This window comes from Nuphar pumila, chromosome 10, assembly GCF_984573655.1.
Source record: "Nuphar pumila chromosome 10, dmNupPumi1.hap1.1, whole genome shotgun sequence".
NCBI lineage: Eukaryota > Viridiplantae > Streptophyta > Magnoliopsida > Nymphaeales > Nymphaeaceae > Nuphar > Nuphar pumila.
Window position 1 is genome coordinate 79,713,843 of NC_143258.1, and position 21,036 is coordinate 79,734,878.

The 21,036-nt window shown below is 43.9% G+C and overlaps 1 protein-coding gene across 6 annotated transcripts; it reads left to right on the forward strand.

The window, feature by feature from the left end:
* Positions 1–7,295: 7,295 nt before the first annotated feature.
* Positions 7,296–20,315, forward strand: LOC149826971 (transport inhibitor response 1-like protein). 6 transcript variants are annotated; one of them, XM_090019087.1, is made up of 6 exons: positions 7,296–7,500; positions 7,604–7,670; positions 14,787–14,850; positions 17,133–18,055; positions 18,396–18,888; positions 18,962–20,315. In XM_090019087.1, the coding sequence occupies exons 4-6, from the start codon at positions 17,547–17,549 to the stop codon at positions 19,718–19,720; spliced, it is 1,761 nt and encodes a 586-aa protein (XP_089875213.1). In that variant the 5' UTR covers positions 7,296–7,500; positions 7,604–7,670; positions 14,787–14,850; positions 17,133–17,546; the 3' UTR covers positions 19,721–20,315. The 6 variants fall into 6 exon arrangements, with proteins under 6 accessions (XP_089875213.1, XP_089875215.1, XP_089875210.1 ...); XM_090019089.1 differs by lacking the exon at positions 14,787–14,850 and having other exon boundaries at positions 17,133–17,378; positions 17,490–18,055; XM_090019084.1 differs by lacking the exon at positions 14,787–14,850 and having other exon boundaries at positions 16,984–18,055.
* The last annotated feature ends 721 nt before the right edge of the window (positions 20,316–21,036 follow it).

A 21,036-nucleotide genomic window follows, 5' to 3' on the forward strand; every position in this document is an offset into this window, starting at 1 on the left:
ATTCAGTGGACTGAATGATGTGGTGGCGAGCCTGCAAGAGCAGGTAAACTTACTAATGGGGCAGGTCACTTCATTGATGACTACGGTGGCCGACTTGTAGACTGAAGTAGGGGAGCTTCAGTTGAAAACTGTACGTTGCAGGGGACGGTGACCCTGAATGGCAAAAATAGTGAGAGGCCATCAATGATTGATGTGCCAAGACCCGCGAAATTCAATGGTTATCGTGATACCAAGGCCATTGAGAACTTTTTATTTCAAATAGAAGACTACTTGGATATCTAGAATATGATCATTGAGGATTTGAGGATTAAGGTTGCAGCAGCCTTACTTGATGGAGATGCCATCGTTTGGTGGAGGCGAAAGCACAACGACACAGAGAGGTGTCAATGTATGATAGACACCTTTGACGACTTCAAAATAGAGTTGTGCAACTATTTCATGCCAAGAAACGCGTAGAGGCAGGCGTATCGGATGGTTCGTGAGCTCAAACACTCTTGAACGTTGCAAGACTATGTCAGAACGTTCCAGAAGCTTATGCTGGAGATACCTAACATGCCAGAAGACGACATGCTCAACTGGTTCATTGTGAAACTTGAGCCATGGGCACAGGCTGAAGTGGAAATGAGCAACTCTCATATTTTGGAAGATGCATATGTGACGACCGAGCGCTTAGTTGACACTCAGCGCAAGCCTTTCACTCCATCCACCAAAGTCGGGAAGAAGCCTAACCACGGAGGCAAGAAGGATGAGTGACGCGATGATAAAGGTGAGGCATCGACACGCCATCAATCCAAAAAGAAACAGAGCTACACAAAGCATAACAATAGCAACAAGGGTGCGGTTGCAATATGCTGGTTCTGTGGCGATAGGCACATCGCCAAGCAGTGCCCAAAGCGCCTCTTGAAGGACGATGGGCAAGCCAACGTTGCACAGGAAGAATGCAACAATATTGAATATAGTGACACTAAGACGATACAACTAAGGATGAGGGTTATGCGATCGATTAACGCGGCTAGAAGTTGCGCGACTAAGAACATGCAGGTCAGTAAGGAACTTATGTACTTGAAAGTCATTATGAATGGAAAGTCTACTTCAGCAATGATAGACTCAGGGGCCACACACAACTTTGTCTTGCGAGAAGAGGCAGAGCGGTTGGGCTTAAAGCCTAGGCCAAAGCAGAGGACCATCAAAACGGTAAACTCTAAGGCCAAGCTCATCCTTGGTGAAGCAAGAGACATGGCTATTCAAGTGGTGAGTTGGGTCCACAAAGCCAACTTCTCTGTGGTGTCCCTGGATAATTTCAAGGTGATTTGGGTATGGAGTTTTTACGAAGCCAGAATGTTATGATGCAGCCAAAGTTTAACACATTGATGATCATGGGGTCAGATCTGTCCCACACAGTGCAGTGCCTTACGCAGAAAGGCAAGTCTTCAGTGTTATCGGCAATGCAATTGAAGAAGAGTGTCAAGCATGGGGAGCAGACATTCTTAGTTGAGTGTCAAGAAGAAGGAAAGGTAGAAGCAACAGTGCCACCGACCCTAGCCCCACTATTAGAGGAGTTTCAGGGGGTGATGCCTTCAGAATTGCCAAAGCGTCTTCCACCAAGATGTAAGGTCGACCACAAGATTGAGTTGACCCCGGGAGCGAAGCCTCTTGCAATGGTTTCATACCGTATGGGGGACAGTTGAACTGAAGGAGCTACGCAGGCAGCTAGATGAGATGTTGGAGTACAAGGTTGGAAAGACTAATGTTGTGGCGGATGCCCTGAGCCATAGGGCTGAACTGGAGTTGCACATGCAAAACCTTCTGAAGTATATTTGGAGGGCGCATTGTTGAGCCGCATCCGCGAAGGTATGCAGCAGGATCTGACTGCACAACACCTTGTTTCTCTAGCGCAGGCAGGGAAGACTCGATGATTTTGGCTACAAGATGGCCTCCTTGTGACAAAAGTGAGATGCATCTTCGTGCCACGGTGGGGAAGCCTTCACCGAGAACTACTTAAAGAGTGTCATGATACACTATAGGCTGACCATCCTGGTCAGGAGCGGACCTTAGCACTCCTTTAGCGTGGCTACTATTGGCCGCAGATGAGAGACGACGTTGAGGGGTATGTGCAAACATGCCTCATCTGCCAGCAAGATAAGGGGACAAACCAGAAGGATGTCGGTCTCCTTGAGTCTCTACCAATTCCAGAACGTCCTTGGGATAGCATCTCCATAGACTTTATTGTTAGTCTGCCAAAGGTAGAGGGCATCAGCTCAATTTTGGTTCTGGTGGATCGTTTATCAAAGTATGCCACCTTCATCCCAGCTTCCAAGGAGTGCCCTGCAGAGAAGACTGCAGAGTTGTTCGTAAAGCATGTGGTGAAGCATTGCGGCATTCCAAAGAGCATTGTAAGTGATCGCAATGCTCGCTTCATGGGCAAGTTCTGGCGTGAAGTATTTCGGCTACTTGGCTCTGATTTGTTGTTTTCAACAAGCTTTTATCCGCAGACAGATGGGCAGACAGAGCGCATCAACGGGATACTTAAGTAGTACCTTAGGTATTTTGTTAGTGCCAATCAGAAAAATTGGGTGAAGCTCCTTGATGTGGCATAGTTTTGTTACAATTTGCAGAAGAGCGAATCTTCAAGCCACAGCCTGTTTGAGATAGCCATGGGGCAACAATCATTGACCCTGCACACTCTTGCCGCACAAGAAAAGGGAAGGGCATCCTTTGCCTATCAGTTTATTCATGACTGACACGAGCAGAATGAGTTGGTGAAGGCATTCTTACACAAGGCGGCAAAAAGAATAAAGAATTGGGCAGACAAGCATCATCGGCCCACGGGGTTCCGAGTTGGGGACCAAGTGTTGGTGAAGTTATATCCTGGTCGTACAGGCATCTTCCGCGGGCGACACCGCGGACTGCTCAGAAAGTATGAAGGACCCTTCACCATCACAAAGAAGGTGGGCAAGCTGACATACAAGTTGGAGTTGCCCCCAGACTTCAAGGTGCACCCGGTGTTTCACGTGTACAATCTCAAGCAGTTCCATCCGCATAATGGAGACCCAGAACGTAGTGTGCCACAACGCGCTCCCATCATGCAGAGGGCCCCGACAGCACAACAAGCCGAAAAGCACCTCAGTCAAATCCTTCGCCACAAGGTCAACTACTTGGGGGAGGCGAAGAAATACTTGGTGCAGTGGGAAGAAACAGCGGAACCAACGTGGTAGCCTGCATTCCGAATGAACAGCCGCTACCCGGCTGAAGTCAGATCCTACCACAAAACAGATGGCACCGAGGACAGTGCATGATTTGAAGGAGGGAGCATGTTCCCTTGCGACTTACATTGTACAGTTGCGCTTAGAGTCTGTTTTGCTTTTGTTGAGTCTGATGTAAGCTGCCCGTTTCAGGTGAATCAATACCCTGAAGGGACAGCTCGTATACTTGAACTGTAATAGCCTGCGGGCAAAATTGTGAATGAAGTAAATGCTTTGAGCTTTCTTTTGTTCACCCTCGTTATGATTGCTTCTTGTGATTGCAATTTCTATCTCTTTATTTTTTCTTGCTCTCTTGCACTCTAATTACAAGCTTTCGCGATCGGCAAGCGAGCTGACAAGTAGGCTTGCTGTGGTGAGAAGGGACCATCGCGCCAAGCTGGCCCATTGAAGGAAATAGGCCTATGACAAAGCAAGTAGAATGTAAAAAAGACTAGAACACCCAGAAGAAATATGCAAAACAATAACATACATTCTAGACAGACTAGTAGAAACTTAACATAACTATTCGTTAAAACATAACAAGGCCATGTGATAAACCAATGCTTCAAAGTTCAAAGTTCTCAAAGTATTTAGAAGACTAAAATATACTGCTTAAAAGGAAAGGTTTGTTGGAATGCGTATTGATGTCAGTCAGTCGTAATACAACATATATGCAGTGAACTGTTAGTCCTAAGATAAACTAATCAGCACATGCTCTCCATGATAGATGCCTATGCATTCTGTACATGAATATAACACACACATCTATCTCAACTAAAAGCAAAATGGATACATACTCTTTCATCTGCAACTAAGTAAATTTTCCCGACTTCATCTGCAGCAGAAGAATAAACATCAGACAGAAACCCAATCACAAATCAAGTTTAGGAACCTATTGGTTTCAATAGGTACCACCATCACGCCTTTATTTACGGTCGCGAGGTTACTTATCTAGCTTAATAGGTGTCTGCATGTAAGGTGAAGGTGACATTTTTCTTTGATCTTTAAATTTATCTAGTAATTGACATGAAGCCCCTAACTTATTTGTTATTTATAGGAAGTAACAGTATGTTTTTTTTTTTAAGAAAGAAGCTTTCATTAAACTATAGGTAGAGTTAAACATTAAAGATAAAACATAGTCATAGAAACAGAAAAAATATTGACACAGAGAGCAGAGAGACATTCATATTTCTGTCATTACAATTCAGCTGCTTCAGAAAAGAAATTGAATCCGTTCAGATGTTATAGAAAACAGAGAAGCAGACATCGTTAATTTTGTTTTATTCCTCCTTTGACCTCCCAATCAGATGAGGACAGACTGAGTGCCAGTCCATATATTTGAACATCAGATTTAGCTGCACAGCAGCCTGTTTTGTACCAGCACCTCCCTCCACCCTTACGCCAAAAGCAATAAACCTCTATTAGAGAATAAATGGATTAAAAAAGAAACTGCATATCCCCATTCTTAAACCATGTTGGAAACAAGAAAAGAAAACTGTGAACTTCCCAATTTGGCACATATACAAAATGATTTAACACAACCAAGCAACCAAAAGAATTTTCTAAATCACCATAAGCCCAATTTTTCATCTCCTTGTTTAATGCTTCCCACAACAGAGAGAGAGAGAGAGAGAGAGAGAGAGTAGCGAAGAATACCACGGCGTGTAAGAGAAGGCGATGCAAGCCCCAAATCTCCAAAAAACTGAGGATCTGTTGTCTGAAGAACATCCAATAACCACAGACTCAAGACATAATCAACCAGAATAAATAATAAAGCAGAGAAAAAGAAGAAGGAAGCCCTAGGCTTGGAGAGAAAGACCGAAGATCACCGGCTGCACAGAGAGAGAGAGAAAGATCACCGATGGCTCGATCCTTGTGCCTTTTGTTCTTTTTCCGGTTATTAGAGAGAAGGTTACGTTGGGGGAACACCCTCTTCTTCTGTGTGAACGCTCGATCGACTGCAAATATGTGAACGCCCTCTTCTTTTGCGTTTGCAGATTTCCAGCAGATAGATCCGTAGGTCTGAGCGAGGTCGTGGAGGAAGCAAGGAGGGTAAATGTTCCGCGAAAAAAAAAGTCTTTTTTGCTGGCTCAATCGAAAAAAAGGTTTTTGCTGCGCCAGAGAACCCACTTTTTAGCTGGCAAAGTATAATAAATGAAACTTTACAATGGCGCTACGGCTTAGATGCGCCAGCAAAAGCTGGTTTTTTTAGTGTGCTGAAAGGCTCTATTCTAGATAGGGGTGGCAATCGGGTCGGGTTGGCGGGTTGGCGTGTCAGCATACCTCAACCCGAACTCGACCCGTTTATTAAACGGGTCGGCTGTGGCAAACACGAACCCGACCCGTTTAATAAACGGGTAACCCGACACGACCCACCAACCCATTTAATAAATGGGTTGGGTCGGGTAAACGGGTTTTCAGGTTGGCGGGTCGGGTTGGTGGGTTGACGGATCGGGTTGGCAGGTCGGGTTGACGGGTTGACGGGTCGGGTTGGCGGGTTGACAGGTCGGGTAGACAGGTTGGCGGGTTGACCCACCCGCCTAACCCGTTTATTAAACGGGTCAGCCGGGTTGGCGGGTTGGCATACCCCCAACCCGAACCCGACCTGTTTAATAAACGGGTTACGCGGGTCGACCCGTTTATTAAACGAGTTGGCTTAAGCCCAACCCGAACCCGCCTAAGAGGCGGGTTGGCGGGTCGGGTCAGAAATTGGCACCCCTAATTCTAGAGGTGGTGGGGGTCAGGTGCAGCGCCCCACTCAAAGTGTGCAATGAGATTTCACTCGATCCACCCTCGGAGACGAGCCAGCCTAAGCCCGGTTGAGGAGGGTCAAAAGGTGGGCCATAGGCAGCCCCGTAGGGTTGCCCAGTCCGTGTCCAATTTAGAGCCACCTGATCTGTCTGTTGACACGGTGGGCTGAGGTCTGACCTTGTCATTGGAAGACAACAGAATTTCTTGCTATTTATTTCTCTAATAAATAAAATAAGCATTTTTTTTTAATAATATACTGTGGATCTCAATGAAGCATTGGACGAACCAGAGCAACGTGCTCATGCCTATTTGGTTGGACCTACATAATGGCTGTGTATTAGTCATGTATATATATATTAGCTAGTTCTAGGTAAGTCTCATTGCACCCTTGAGTATATAAAATAAATATGAATTATATAAAACCCTGTTAAAATCCATAACATAATAAAAAGTATCCTAAATCCATCTACACATCAAACAAACATGATGCAAAAATAAATAAAAAATAAAGTATTTCACTCGTGGATTTGGAATTGGAGCCCATAAGTGTAGGCATTACTTTTTCCTTTTTGCCCATAAGTGCGAAGGATGCATGTAGTCTGCATTTTCTGTGATTTTATTATTTTTATTTTTTTTTGGAGGGGGATGGAAAACTGCCTGACTAGGCAAACCCAACTCAGCTAATAACCACGTTTGGTGACAGGGCATCCAACCCGAACCTGCACAGTTGACAACTCGACATATCCACGTAGAGCACAGTAATTTGGGGATCTTGACAAAAAAATAAAAATAAAAAATTAGGTATGAGGAGTGATGGGTCAACTTGTGGTTTGGGAACAGGAAACCGAATCCAAAGCCAGCTGGGGTGCAGCTAAGCAAGCAAAGTAAGGAGCCAATCAGGGATCAACTGGGTCAGTGTTATCATATAAGTGAAGTGACCGTGTTGCCCAATTCAGGGGAGGGGAAGGTGGAGAAGAAACTTTGGGGAGGGGGGTGTCCTGCCTAGCTGCAAGTCTGCAACTGTTGACTGAACCAATTGGACGGGTACCTTGCATCCCCCGGTGAAAATTGTTGAACATCCAGCGAGAAGGAAATTGTTGAACATCCAGCGCTCATGTCGAGCTGCGCCATCATTGGGATATGTAAACTTTACTGTTTACTACAAAATAATAGTAAAAAAACTTTTATTAAACCGAATAAACTACAAGCAAAGAAAATAATAATAATAAAAAAGAGAAGAACCGAGATTCATTTAACCACAGAACAGAGGGCTCAGTTACCCTAACCCTTGCAGGCTTCTACCACGGAATCTAGGGAGAGAGGCAAAAAAAAAAAAAATGCCCCAAAGAAAAAAAAAAAAGAGGGGTTCCTCTCGCGCCATTGGATGGATGGGGGAGGCGGCCGTCGTCTCTTCTTCACATATTAGGTTCAGTGAGATGGTTCTGATGTTAGTCGCACTCGCAAGATAAAAGAAATGGGGGGACATTTCGCCCTCACCGCCTCACGGGTAAGTCGTCGCTCTCTCTGTCTCAGTCTCAGAGGAAGGGAGGAGTGAAAGGAAGCTCGATTGAGCCCTCCTATGATCTTTTTTCAATAATCTGTTTCGGCAGGGAGGAAGACGTCGAGATCGCCGAGCAAGGGCGAGACGCCGCTCTTGCAAATAATCCGCAGCCGGAGGTACTCTCCTTCTTTCTCTCAATCCAGCGATCCTGGCCGTTTTCCGGTGGATTCTTAGGCGCTCTGATCGTGCGATCACTTTTCTTTTTCTTTTTTTTCTAAATTTCCATCTCATTTTTCGTCGCCTGAAGATTCTCACCGCACATGTGAGGGAAATCTCTAACAATTAAGCAACCAACAAAGTAGCAAACGGCAGCCTAAGTTCCTTCTCTTTCTCCTTCTCTTCCGCCCCGACCCTTTCCTTTGGGGCGAGCGACTGAGGATGATCCAATGGTTGATCTGCTTTCTCCTTTTCCTTTCTTCCCATTTTCCGGCTGCTTTCCTTTTCCTTCAAAAGTTTTCAAACGGGCTGCACGGCCTATGCTGCCCCAAAGTTTGGACGAAATTTACGGGGATGCCCTCTCCACTCCCAAGGCATCTGCATCTCGATGCAGCAGCGGGTACTTTGCCGGGGCTGCTTTTTTACTATTTATGGCTCATAATGGAAGTGCTGGTACTTGACCGTTTGATTGCCCGCTGGACATCCTTAAATACAAACTGCCCCCACCCCTCCTTTCTTTCGGTTACAGACTCAACGTCCGCCATTTCGTCTCCTGGGTTTTTCTCTCTTTATCCTTCATTCATCCACATTTTTTACATTGACAAAATTAACATCTCTCTCTCTCTCTCTCTCTATCTCGCTCTATATATAAATATATATACATGGTGGCCAGATATTATCATATAGTGGCAGGCATTCTTGTTTGCGTTGTTCTAACAACTAAATGTTAGATCTAACCATGCAGATGTATTTAACCTGTTTTTTTTACTATCTTATACTTAAGGTTTGATTTCTAATATACTAAAACAAAATCAATGCGTCACAATTCATGGAGATAAGGATGTTTTAGAAACGGTCTAATAACATCACGTTTGACTCAAATTTCATGCCTGAAAATAGAAAATAAAGCCTGCTAAACGTGATTTAAAGAGTAGTTTTTTGTTTCAAAGGTTAAATATGTGTAAATCAAGTGTGTACCACCATAAGATGTTCTTTGATTCTTTGATAGTAGATAGTCTTTTTTTATGTAGCCGAAGAGATTAGGGGTAAACGAGCATAACAAACCGAACACACGCTGTATTACCATGGAACAATGTTTGTGTCAAAGACCAAAGAGGAGGGACGTGACATGCACTTGAAGATTCATTGAATGAAAAATGCATAGGTAGTAACGTACGTGTTCCGAGCATAGAATTCTTCGCAAACCCGTGGCACGCCTGACTGGCCAGTCTGGCCAGCCTAACGGTCAAAGGTCGCACACCTAACACTTTTTCATGTATTGATTCATTTCATTGGCCCTGCGCACTACCTTGTGCGCAACTGCCTAGCAGAAGTTGATCAAGCATATCTTTAAATGTGTATTTTGTCTAGTTTAGTGCATAGTCGTCTCATACCAGTTATCACTTCTGAAAAAGGCACAAACTTGCCTTAACCTTGTATGTCATGGGGCATATTACGACTACATGCGCACGTTACAATAAAACCTCATCATTAAAGGAATAAGACCTTGCGACCCTCAATTCAAAGACCAGTTGATGATCGAACACTATAGTGAAGAACACCACTCAGACTCATTCGTCGACACTTAGGCATTCACTCGCCTAGTCTTGAGTCATCATACTCGATTGAAATCACCTAAGGTGATCCGTGAAAAAATTAGCCATTACCCACATGCACCTCTGTGCGTTCAAACACTACACATGGGGAAACTCTTGAAAGCCGAGAGGTCTTTAACCAAATCTTCAAAGGCAACATCCTTTGATATGTTGGCACTGCTTAACCAAACAACACTCTACATCTGTGTCGCTAATGATGATATTGTTGCCTATCGTGCGTCGTGCTATCATCGCATGCCACCGATCAAGCGAACACATACTACGCGTTCCTACACTCAATGTATTTTTCACTCAGTAGAACTCTGCACTGCACATGCTCCATTCTGAAGGCTCTATTTGAGACATTCTTCTCCACCTAAACTATTGTTGTCTTCGACAATGTTGGTGCATGTAAGAACAGAGTCTTAACTGATATGTCAATTTTTTTTTGTACTTATCTTTGGTCTACTTCTTTTCTTCACCCTACTGAACTTGTTTTGGTTTTCATCAACTATCGCCGTAATCTTTAACATGTCAAGTCCCATTTCTTAACGCACCTCTGATCACTTAGACAGTGGTCTTTCATTCCATCAACATTGAGTATTATTCGTTCATGAGATCCCAGTGTAGTCTCATGCACAAGTAGGTCATTCTTGCCCGCACGACAAACTTGGCATCTTCATGCTCATGGTTGGGATGCCTTTTGACCCTAGCAAGGGCAATTTCAAGCCCTTCGTGGACCTCGCAGAGAATGACGACCACCAATGTGTGTTGTAGGGATATCAACTCCCTTAAGGCACCAACTTTTGGTTTTCCAACGCTCTAAACTAGTCCTCAAGTGGGGGGATGCCTACTTATGTATCACTCCAAAGTGATTTTTTCAAGCATCTTTTTGACCACTTGTCCACACAATAGGCAACACGGTCTAATGTTGTAACTCTCATTTGAAACCAGTACACTGCAACTCTCATCTAGAGACAACAAAACATTCTTGCAAGAACCAAACCGATGAGCTACGAACAATAACTTTTTTTGTATACATAATCCAAAGAGAAACTGCCAAATCAAGGAACCAAAATAACGAGCATTCTACTAAAGGTGGGCACTTCGCTAACCAACAATCTTGAGAGAGAATATAGAAGTTTAGTTGAGTATCTCATACCCAAAGGTACAAATTCATCCAATCGAATCCAACGTGTATTTTCTATGTGCATAAGGCAAATGTCACCCTTCACCTGTGAGCTTAACGCACAACTAATAAGAATCTTTGGCTTATCCATAATTTCTCAGTTGAATCTTTCTGCTTTGATACTAATTTGTCATAGGCATAGAATTTTTTGCAAACCCGCAACATGTCAAACTGACGAGCCTAGCGGCCAAACGTCGTGCACCAACACTTTTTCATGTGTTGAATTATTTCATTGGCCCTACGCACCACCTCATGCATATCTGCCTAGCGGAAGGTGATCAAGCTTATCTTCAAGTGCGTATTTTATTTAGTCTAAGTCACTTAGTGCATAGCCATCCCATACGAGCTATCACTTCTGAAAATGGCACAAACTTTTCATCGAGCGTATTGTGACTCCATCTACATGCTACGACAAGACCTTGTGGCCCCTAGTTTGAAGACCAGTTGATGATTAAACATCATAGCAAAGAGCATCACCCAAACTCATTCGCTGGTGTTTAAGCATTCACTTGCCTATTCTTGAATCACCATACTCGATTAGAATCACCTAAGGTGATCCTTGGGGAAATTAACTCTAACCCATACATACCTTCATGTGTCTAAACGCTACGTGTGGAAAACTCTTGTAAGCTGAGAGGTCCTTAATCAAATCTTTAAAGGTAACATCTTCTGATCTGCTGGCACTACTTAATCAAACAAAGCTCCACGTTTGTGCCGTCACACAGTGATGCACTAATGATGATATCGTTACCTATCGCATGTCGTTCTATCACCGCACGTCACCGATCAAGCCAATGCATACCGTGTGTTCCTACACTCGTTGCATTTTCACTCAGTAGAGCTCCGCACTGCACATGCCTCATTCTAAAGGCTCGGTCCTAGACATAACGAATGATATGCGTTGGACAATGACTTGTAGTAATAGCATGCCATGTGATGGACAATGATGTCATCGCTAGTATGATAGTGTATGATGGTACTGACTTGGACCATTATTCATTAAAGTGTTGGGCCAGTGGATCAGATGATGGTTGTTTTTGGAGATTGTGTTAAGTATCTCTTTAATTAGATGATATATCTCATTCATAATGTTTGATTTGTATGGAGGTGTGTGCAGGTTAGGACTAATTCCCTCAAGGATTATACTAGGTGATCCTAACTACATAAGGTGATGTGGGGTTAGTCGAGTGAATGCCTAGTCGTAAGTGAGTGATTTGGGTAGCGTTGCTCCTGGTCGCAAGGCTGGTGTTGGAAATGATCTTTTCCCATTCGTTGAGATACTTGCAAGTCTTCTGAGAGACACTTTCAGGAGATCATGTTGTGTCCATGGAGGCACAACGTTGTTGTTCAATTTGGGTTGTTGGTTCAGAGGAACGTGAGCATCGCCCCCTCCTCGAAACTTGGATGATGATCTCTTTTGTATATTTGCTAAAGAGCACTATGACCTGCAATGCTTGGGCTTGGCAGCTGCACAAGTGTCAATGAGGAGTTGCAAAAAGAGTTTGTGCAAAGCCTATGTTGTAAGGTTGGTCAGACTAGGCAGTCTAGCACCATAAAAATTTGTAAGAAATTTTTTTCCGTGACAACTGGTATAGAGCAGAACAATCATGGTGATAGTGTTCGTTCATATGAGTTTTAAGTATCAAAACCAACAAGTGAATGATGTGTCCCATGTATGCATATGTATGCAGTTGAAGCATGGTGAAAAAGACATAAAAGTGAGTTGTTGGTAGAGTTGTATGAGACATTCTATCAATGGTAACCAGATGCGTCAAGTTGATGCACATTTGGCTAAGGAACATGGGTAAGTCAGTGTAAGATCAATTCCTAGTTTGTGTGTCAGCTCACATGTGAAAGAACGTGTTTGCGGGCTCAAAAAGAAAGTTGTAGCATTGGGCCGAGAGTTGTTATTGTTGGACCAGTGACCAGAAAGACCATTTTGGAAGACCACTACAGGGTGGTATGCAAGCATGCATCCCTCATTTTGAAGATAAGTTTGGCCATGGACGGTTGAAAACCACAAGTTTGGTGCCTTAAGATGAGAAACAACTATGTGAAACATGGTGGTGATCTATTTTCTCTGCAAGTGCATATTGGGTAGAAAATGCTCACTTGGATAGCCCTTGAATTCAAGGCATGAGCACGACAGAAGGTCGCAAGAAAAAGTGGTGGATCATTGTCGAAGTGACTTAAGGTGCATCGTGCAATGAAACTCTGTGTGTTGAAAGGTGTGATGATAGCAGGTTGAATCTAGAGAAGGAAGAGAGCTTCGACGTAAAGTTAATTTTTTTGAAGTGAGATACAAATTGAGAAAGATGAGGTAAGGTGAAACCAAAGATGATTGCGAAGGGAAAACTGACAATTCAAAGGAAAGATATTGTCCTTGCCTGCACCAACTTTGACGAAGGGTTGGGTGGGAAAGTGTCACAGGCCAAGGAGTTGGGATGTGACAAACACAATTTTGAAATTTCATTGATTTAAAAATGCATTGGGCGTCTTATCGAATGGTATGTGTTGGACTGTTAATGACGTGCAATGGTAGTATGTCATGTGATAGACAATGGTATCATCGTTGGTATGATAGTGTGTGGTGGTAGTGTTATTGGGCATTGTTCAGTAAAGTGTTGGGACAATGGATCAAAGAATAATTGTCTTTGGAGATTTTGTTAAGTATCTCTACTCGGATGGGATATTTTATGCAGTGTTTGGTTCGCATGGGGTGCATGTGAGTTAGGGATAATTCTTCAGAGATCACTCTAGGTGATCCTAACCGCATATAGTGATGCGGAGATTAACGAGTGAATGTCTAGACATCAGTGAGTGATTTGGGTAGGGTTGCTCACTATGACGTATAGCTATCAACTGGCTGCAAGGCTTCGATTAGGAAACAATCTTATCTCATTCATTGAGATACTTGCAATGTGTTCTGATGGACTCTTTCAGAGGATTGCATCGTGGTCGTGGGGGTACAATGTTGCTACTGAATTTGGGTTGTTAGTTTGGAGGGACAACATTGCCTCCTTCTCAAAACTCGGTTGATGACCGCTTTCGTACATTCATTGAAAAACATTGTGGCTTGCCCATAAGGAAGATGCGTGAAGCCATGACTTGGGCTAGCACAAGAGGTGGTGTGTAGTGCCAATGATCAAATCAGCAGTCATGAAAAGAGTTTGTGTGAAGCCTAGACCGTTAGGCAGGCCAGACCAGGCAAATCTGGCATCGAACAGGCTACTCGTGATAGTTTGGGTCTTAGGCTCAAACTCATGTTTATATCAGCCAGCTTGTGTAATGCCGTGCTTTTTGTGATAAATGTTGCACCTATATTCTATATATCCTTGTTTATGAGCTTGCACGAGTCAAGCTGAGCTGAGATGAGCTGGTTAGATTCATTTGTACTTAACGAGCAGTTCGTGGCTCCAACAGGATCGAACCACCAACAAGCCGAACCAAGCCAAGCCGGCAAGCCAGTAGCTGCTCGGTTTGTTTACCAACACTAGACTGGACTCTTGTGCTTGTTATTTTAGGAGATGACCACGTATCGTTTTCTGTATTGCGAAATGAGTTTACATGACCATCTACCTCAAAGTGTGTGCATGTACTCTCTTTATTCTTGTGACAAAACATGGAAGGGGCAACTGCGTACACGTCCTCATGGCAATTTTGAATGAAATAGTTTTACAAGACCATCTTCCTGGACGGGTTAACCGTGAGAACCAAAAATATTGGATCTATAGTTGCGACCATGTCCAATGTTGAGCTGAACGGGTGCAGAATATCATGGTGATCATGTGATTGCATGTCTCCGTGTAAAGTCCAGACCCTCTTAAAGGTGTGATACAGTTCTAGTGTTCGTACCATGAGACGAGCCAGTAGTTGGTTGTCTTTCAATATTCGGCCCAAGGTTAGATAAAATATAATTCTGTAGGTAGTTTTATTATATATATATATATATATATATATATATATATATATATATATATATATATATATATATATATATATATATATATATATATAAAGAGTCTACATTTGAAATCTTTATGATTAATATTCCAACTAAAATTGGGGTTTTCAGTGCTTACGGTTTTGTGCAAGTCTCGTCATTAATGATGTAGGTGGATGGGGGCATGCCTCCGTTTAGACTTGTTGCCAATCAAAGCATGGTTATTTGAAAATTTTTGTTGAAGATCTTGTTATGAATTTCTTAGCCTAATGATGTACTGAAATGGTGCATTTACTCTCTCTCTCTCTCTCTCTCTCTCTCTCTCTCTCTCTCTCTCTCTCTCTGACAGATCCGGAAGAGTTTTGCATAGAGATGAGGGACACATAAGTTAAAGCTGAATGACTTGAAAAAAGGTCGGTTTTTTTTGCAATTGGACGAAGTTGCCTCCAAAAATTTTCCCATATAAAATCAATTTCTCTGAGCAGCGGTGCGCCTCGTGGGGCTTACTGCTGTGCTGTAACAGCCTCGATCTTGGGTTCCAAACCCACCGCTCAAGTAGTTATCTCATGTTCATCCTGTGTGGCCACTCACCTCAAGTAACTTAAAATATAAAAAATAAAAAAGAGCTTGTTCTACTCTGATGCCACTTGCAGTATCGTCTGCTGGCGGAGTAAGAGGAGTACCACCCTCCTTCACCAGTCACAACCAATCTTTATTGGGAGGCCATGCGCCTCTCCGCTACTTGGCCAATTCTTTTTTCCTTTTTATTGTACTATACGATTAGTGTGGCTATTCCGATTATGGGCATTCCTCATTCACCATGGGTGGTACTACTACTACTACTACTACTGACCACGGCCATTCTCAATTTCAGCAGCTCTAGTACCTATCAATATATGATTAACTATACGTGTTAACTGTAGTACCTGCGAGTTCTTACCAGCCAGCAAATTAACTATGAAATACGGATGATAGGAGTGGTTTCCTTCTTTTCCTTTAGTGTTTGATACCCGTTTAATATTTATTGCGCAACCTTGCCTCCCGCATTAACTTCTTTTGTCCTCCTCGTGCCCTCTTGTGGTCTCTGTATGACAGTCGGTGCTGGCCTTGGTTGGTCCTACTCTCTCTAAGGAGGGCCAACGGCCAAAATGTTCTCAAAATAAGTTCCGTCTTCGTTTTACTGTTTTACATCGATGATGGTGGTGACACTTTTGTTTCTTTCTTGTGCTTTTAGCTTTCCTCTCCAGTGACTTTGAGGAACTCCAACTTATCCTGAGGTGGCAAAACTTGTACTCCTTTGCTTCCTTTACTTCTGATCACACATGTAATATTATACTAATTAAAAAAACACGATGGTACTCTTGTGGGAAATTGGTTCGCTTAAAATACATGATGGCTTTTTGCTAGGTTGTGAATAAGTTGCTGATTTTCCTTTGCACATTTTGTGCGACACACTCACCTGTCGTTTCAAATTTGAGGGAGTTTGTCCTATTTATGGAAAGGAGAGTCCCTGGAAAGCCCCTATCTAAAGCAGAAAATTTCGATTCTTCTCGCTAATTGTTGAGCCACGGAAACTCCCAGAGTGTTGGTTTTTGTGGGCAGAGTGGCCCTCCCCTGGTATGCCCTATTCAGCTTTCTGTGTCGTTTCTCCTTAATTCGCATCTTCTCCGTGCTCTCTCTCTCTCTCTCTCTCTCTCTCTTTTGGGTCATTTGGGTCATTTTCAGTGGGGTTTCAGTATATTTTTTGTTTTTTGTTTTTTTAGGACACTGTTTCAGCGCCTGCGGTACTTGTGTGGAAAGCCAAAGGGTATTCTTGTAGTTTTATTTTCTGTGCACTGTTTCAGCGCCAGCGGTACTTGTGTGGAAAGGCAAAGGGTATTCTTGTAGTTTCCCGCTTACCCGATGGAGACTTGTGGAACCCTTGGATTTTTTTCTTTTTCTTACCGTTCGTCCCATGCCGTCCCTCTCCTCTCTGTAATGACTCGATTCTCCTTGTTAAGTAGACAAACCCACCCTGCCCAGTGCCTACCACCATCACCCTTCTCTTCTCCCAACCACGCCCCCCTTTCCTCCTCCCCCGCCATCCCAATCTCATATTTTTGGAAGCAGAGGGTCTTCCCCTTTTCTTGCACATGATTTGGTGGGAGTGTAATGGGTGTTTCTCCTTCCCACCCGCCATCTTACCAGTTTCAAAGGCTTCTCTGTTTGTCTGCTCTTTGTAAGCAGGCAGAGAGAGATTTTGTGCTTCCAGATTGGGGGTGGGTGCGAGGTTTTTATGGGGATTAGCTATGTTGGTCATTCTTGCTTCTATCTGCTTTGATTCTGCATCCATTTTGGGATTTTTCCCCTTCCAGAGTTCGTCTCCTTCTCTTCACGGGCAAGGCTGTATTGATTGATTTGGGGCCGTGAGAACGAAATCTGCATGTGCTTTGTTTTGCTCCTTTCATTTGGTTGAGAATAATTGTGTCTCCATTGTTATTATTATTAGTTTTTTCCTTCTTTTACTTTTGTTTTAGATGTTGCCTGATTGGTTCTGGTTTTGCTAGAGCCCCACCGTTTCGTTTCTGAGGTGCCATTAGAACCGATGACTCGCTTTCCTATCAATTCAATCATTGTTGCCGTCATCTCTTCTTGGTGTCTTATGTACCCAGTTGCTGATATGGGGAGCCTGACTTGTGCTCGTTGATGCAAATAGGTCGTCCCCATGGATGGAGACGTAGTGTACCCGTCAAACTCCTCCTGGATGCTTTAAACCAATAATGGAGATTCCCCATAAAGGTGGCCTTCTCGCTGTGCAGCATTTCGCACATCCTTGGAAGAAGACCATCCTGTGTGGGCCTCCGCTTCGACCCGAAGTTGATTCCGTGCTACCCAATTCTGATCTGTAAACACAAGGAAAAAAGCACATGCAGACAACCACGCCCACTGGTCACCCTTGGAAGTTAGTTTTCTGGCCCTTATCATCATCCATCACGCTTTCTCCACAACCGTACTTGCTTTGGTTTTTTAACAACCTGTATTAAGCTCAATCTTCCCTGTTAATACATACAAGGGAAGGCATATGGTGGAGGCCTATGTAAGGGAAGAGCGTTCCCGTCTGTGACACTCGATGGATCTGCAAAGCCCCGACTTTGGGATTGAAACCCAGAAGGGGAAAGTGGAGACCCAGTCTGCTTTTCCTGATGAGGTTCTGGAGCACGTGCTGGGATTCATCTCCGAGCGCAAGGACCGCAATGCTGTTTCACTGGTCTGTAGATCATGGTGCAAGCTTGAGGCATTGAACAGGCGTCATTGTTTCATTGGCAACTGTTATGCGGCATCGCCTGAGATTCTGATCAGAAGGTTCCCCATGGTTAAATCTCTTGTTCTTAAAGGGAAGCCGAGGTTCGCAGATTTCAATTTGGTACCCCAAAACTGGGGAGCTCACCTAGATCCGTGGATCGTAGCCATGGTGCCTGCTTACCCATGGCTCGAAAGCCTACATCTGAAGAGGATGAGCATTAGAGACAAGGACCTCGCCCTTATCGCTAACTCATTGCCCAAGTTCAAGAAGTTGATTATTGATTATTGTGATGGGTTCAGTACTGGTGGCTTGGCTTCCATTGCAAGTAAATGCAGGTACTTTTTTCACCATCTTCCTTCACAATCCTTCGGTCTTTTTTTTTTCTTTCTGTTTAATCAATACTTTGGTTTCACAAAAATAAAACCCTTCACGGATCCATGGAAAAGTTTGCTTGTTCTCTGTCTCCCTCCTGGTTAAAACTTTCCTCCATCAACATATATCTTTCTATGTGGCATAGTTGGCCATCCTTTTTTTGTTCACCATCCATTGTGCTACTGCTCAATCCTTTGCTTGATATGCTCTCTTCATTTCTCTTAACAACTGAATTTCTTTGAATTGATGTCATGGAGTTCTAGTATCTTCTCTTGGCTGAATGTGATGCTTCGCTATGTACAGAGAGCTAACTGACCTTGAGCTGAGCGAAGACCATATCGTTGACAATGGGGAGGACTGGTTGTCTTGCTTTCCTGAGACGACAACATCGCTGGTATCCCTGAGCTTTGAGTGTTTAAACTCAGAGATAAACTTCGATGCCCTTGAGAGGTTAGTGGCACGATCACCTTCACTGAAGAAGCTCCGATTGGGCTCTTCTGTTTCAATATCACAGTTGCTGAAGCTCATGACGAGAGCACCTCGACTCACCCACTTGGGGACAGGGTCATTCTGTGATGAGGTAACACCAGAGCTTGCGCTGCAACTCTCTGCAGCATTCAAACAGTGCAAGGAGCTCGAAGGCCTCTCTGGTTTTTACGAATTCATGCCAGAGTACCTGCAGCTGATATGGCCTGTTTGTGCTAATTTGACGTCTCTAAATTTTAGTTACGCCCCCATTGCTAGTGATGAGTTGGAAGAAATTATTTGCCTCTGCCACAGGCTCGAAAAACTCTGGGTATGTCTCTGCCACTATCCTTACTGCCAGTTTTTTTCACTTCTCAGGCAATTATCTGCTTATTGAATCACAGGTGCTTGATTCCGTGGGAGATAGTGGACTACAGGCTGTTGGATCCACTTGTAGAAATTTGAAATTGCTTCATGTCTTTCCAGCAGACACGAGAGAAGATGGTCCAGGAGGCGTATCTGAGGAGGGGCTTGTGGCCATTTCTGAAGGCTGCCCCAATCTCCAGTCTATACTGTACTTTTGTCACAGGATGACCAACGCTGCTGTCATTGCCATGTCCCTAAATTGTCCGAATATGACCTGCTTCCGCCTGTGCATCATGGATCGACGCACCCCTGATCATGTAACTGGTGAACCGATGGATGAAGGATTTGGAGCAATCGTAAAGAACTGCAAGAACCTGAGAAGATTAGCGGTCTCTGGTTTGCTCACTGACAGAGCCTTTGAGTACATTGGGATGCATGGGAAACTGGTTAGGACTCTCTCTGTTGCATTTGCAGGAGATAGTGATCGCGCCCTTGAATTTGTATTAAACGGGTGTAGCAATCTGCAGAAGCTTGAGATAAGGGACAGTCCGTTTACAGATAGGTCTGTGCTGTCAGGCTTTCACCGCTATGAGGACATGCGATTCCTATGGATGTCTGGTTGCAATCTGACCCTGGAAGGATGCAAGCATATAGCAAGACTTGCCCCTCGGGTCAGTGTGGAGGTGATCAATGAGAATGGGTTGGATGCCTCCGATAATCAGGTGGAGAAGCTCTATCTGTACAGATCTCTCGCTGGTCCTAGAAAAGACGTGCCCCCGTTCGTGTCTGTTCTTTAGAATTCAATCACCCACCGTTTGTTGTTTCCAATGACCATGGAAATGGTGAATTTGTTGATGGTGGGTTTGCTTCATTCAAGTGTCTGCCTTGCTTGATGGTATCTGCGCTAGGAAACAAATCAGCTGGTCACTATCTTGATACATCAGCGATAAGCCTGGCTGGAGGGGGGCCATCTATCATACTATAGTTTGGTCAATGATCCTATGGCTGCTAGAATAATTTTCCTTTAGGGCTGAAAAGAAACATGCAGGCCATATCAGTGTGGATTAAAAAAAAATAAAAATACATCAGATGCTCTCCAAGTGGTCGATGATGTAGGTTGTTGCATCAGTCTAAAATCTCAACAAGAACACACTGTGGCATCATCGTTATCATTATTGCGCAGAGAGAGAGAGAGAGAGAGAGAGAGAGAGAGAGAGAGAGAGACTCTTCCACCACCATCCGCTCTTTTTATTTTTTGTTGGTTGTCCATGAATGTAGACTTTACCATAGAGTTACTCTATGAGATGCTATGAAGTTCCCTTTTCTCTATGGGGTGAAGTCTTGAATAATTGTTCCTTTGCAATTGCAGTAAAATGGCTCGACTATTTGCTTGGTACTTCAGTTGCTAATTGCAGTAAAAATGGCTCGCTTATTTGCTTGGTAAGTTACTTTATTTTGATTAGAATGACTCTCTAAGATCAAGTAGTAGTAGTGGTAAAGTACGGTGAATGCCGACTTGCGCACAATGAGTCTTGCTACCTGCCACTGTCAAAACTGTTAGGATGCTCGTACATGTAACCCCGACGTGAGCGCAGCCCAACGCCTCATCCACATGCAGCACCTAGGCCAAGGCGACCTCCTGCGCGCTCACACAGTCCGACGCGCACGCGCGAGACAGGGAGCGCACGCACATGGTGCCAGGCGTGACATGGCGCATGACGAAGCGCAGCAGTTGGCTTTCCGCCACCTCAGCGTCTTATGGAGCTTCCACTATAGCCATTCCGTTAAGGTGAAACCACTTACCGCCTGGTTTATATTTCGCTTATGGCTTTGATAGTTGTAATACCAGTTGAGAGGTCTATAAATACCTCAAGTGCCGCCATTTGTAAGGGGACTTTTGAAATCTGAAAATTGAATTGTTACTTTGGAGAGAAATCTCTTAGGCTACTAGAAATCGATTTTTAAGGGCTATTTTAGCCTTTAGGCCAATCAAGATCTACTCGATTTCGGTTGGAAAAGTTAGCTCTCACAAGGAGCTACTTCACTACTTGGGGCGGTGACCGATCACCACTTCGGCAAGTGTAGGCGTGCATCCAGTGAACACCGGACATCT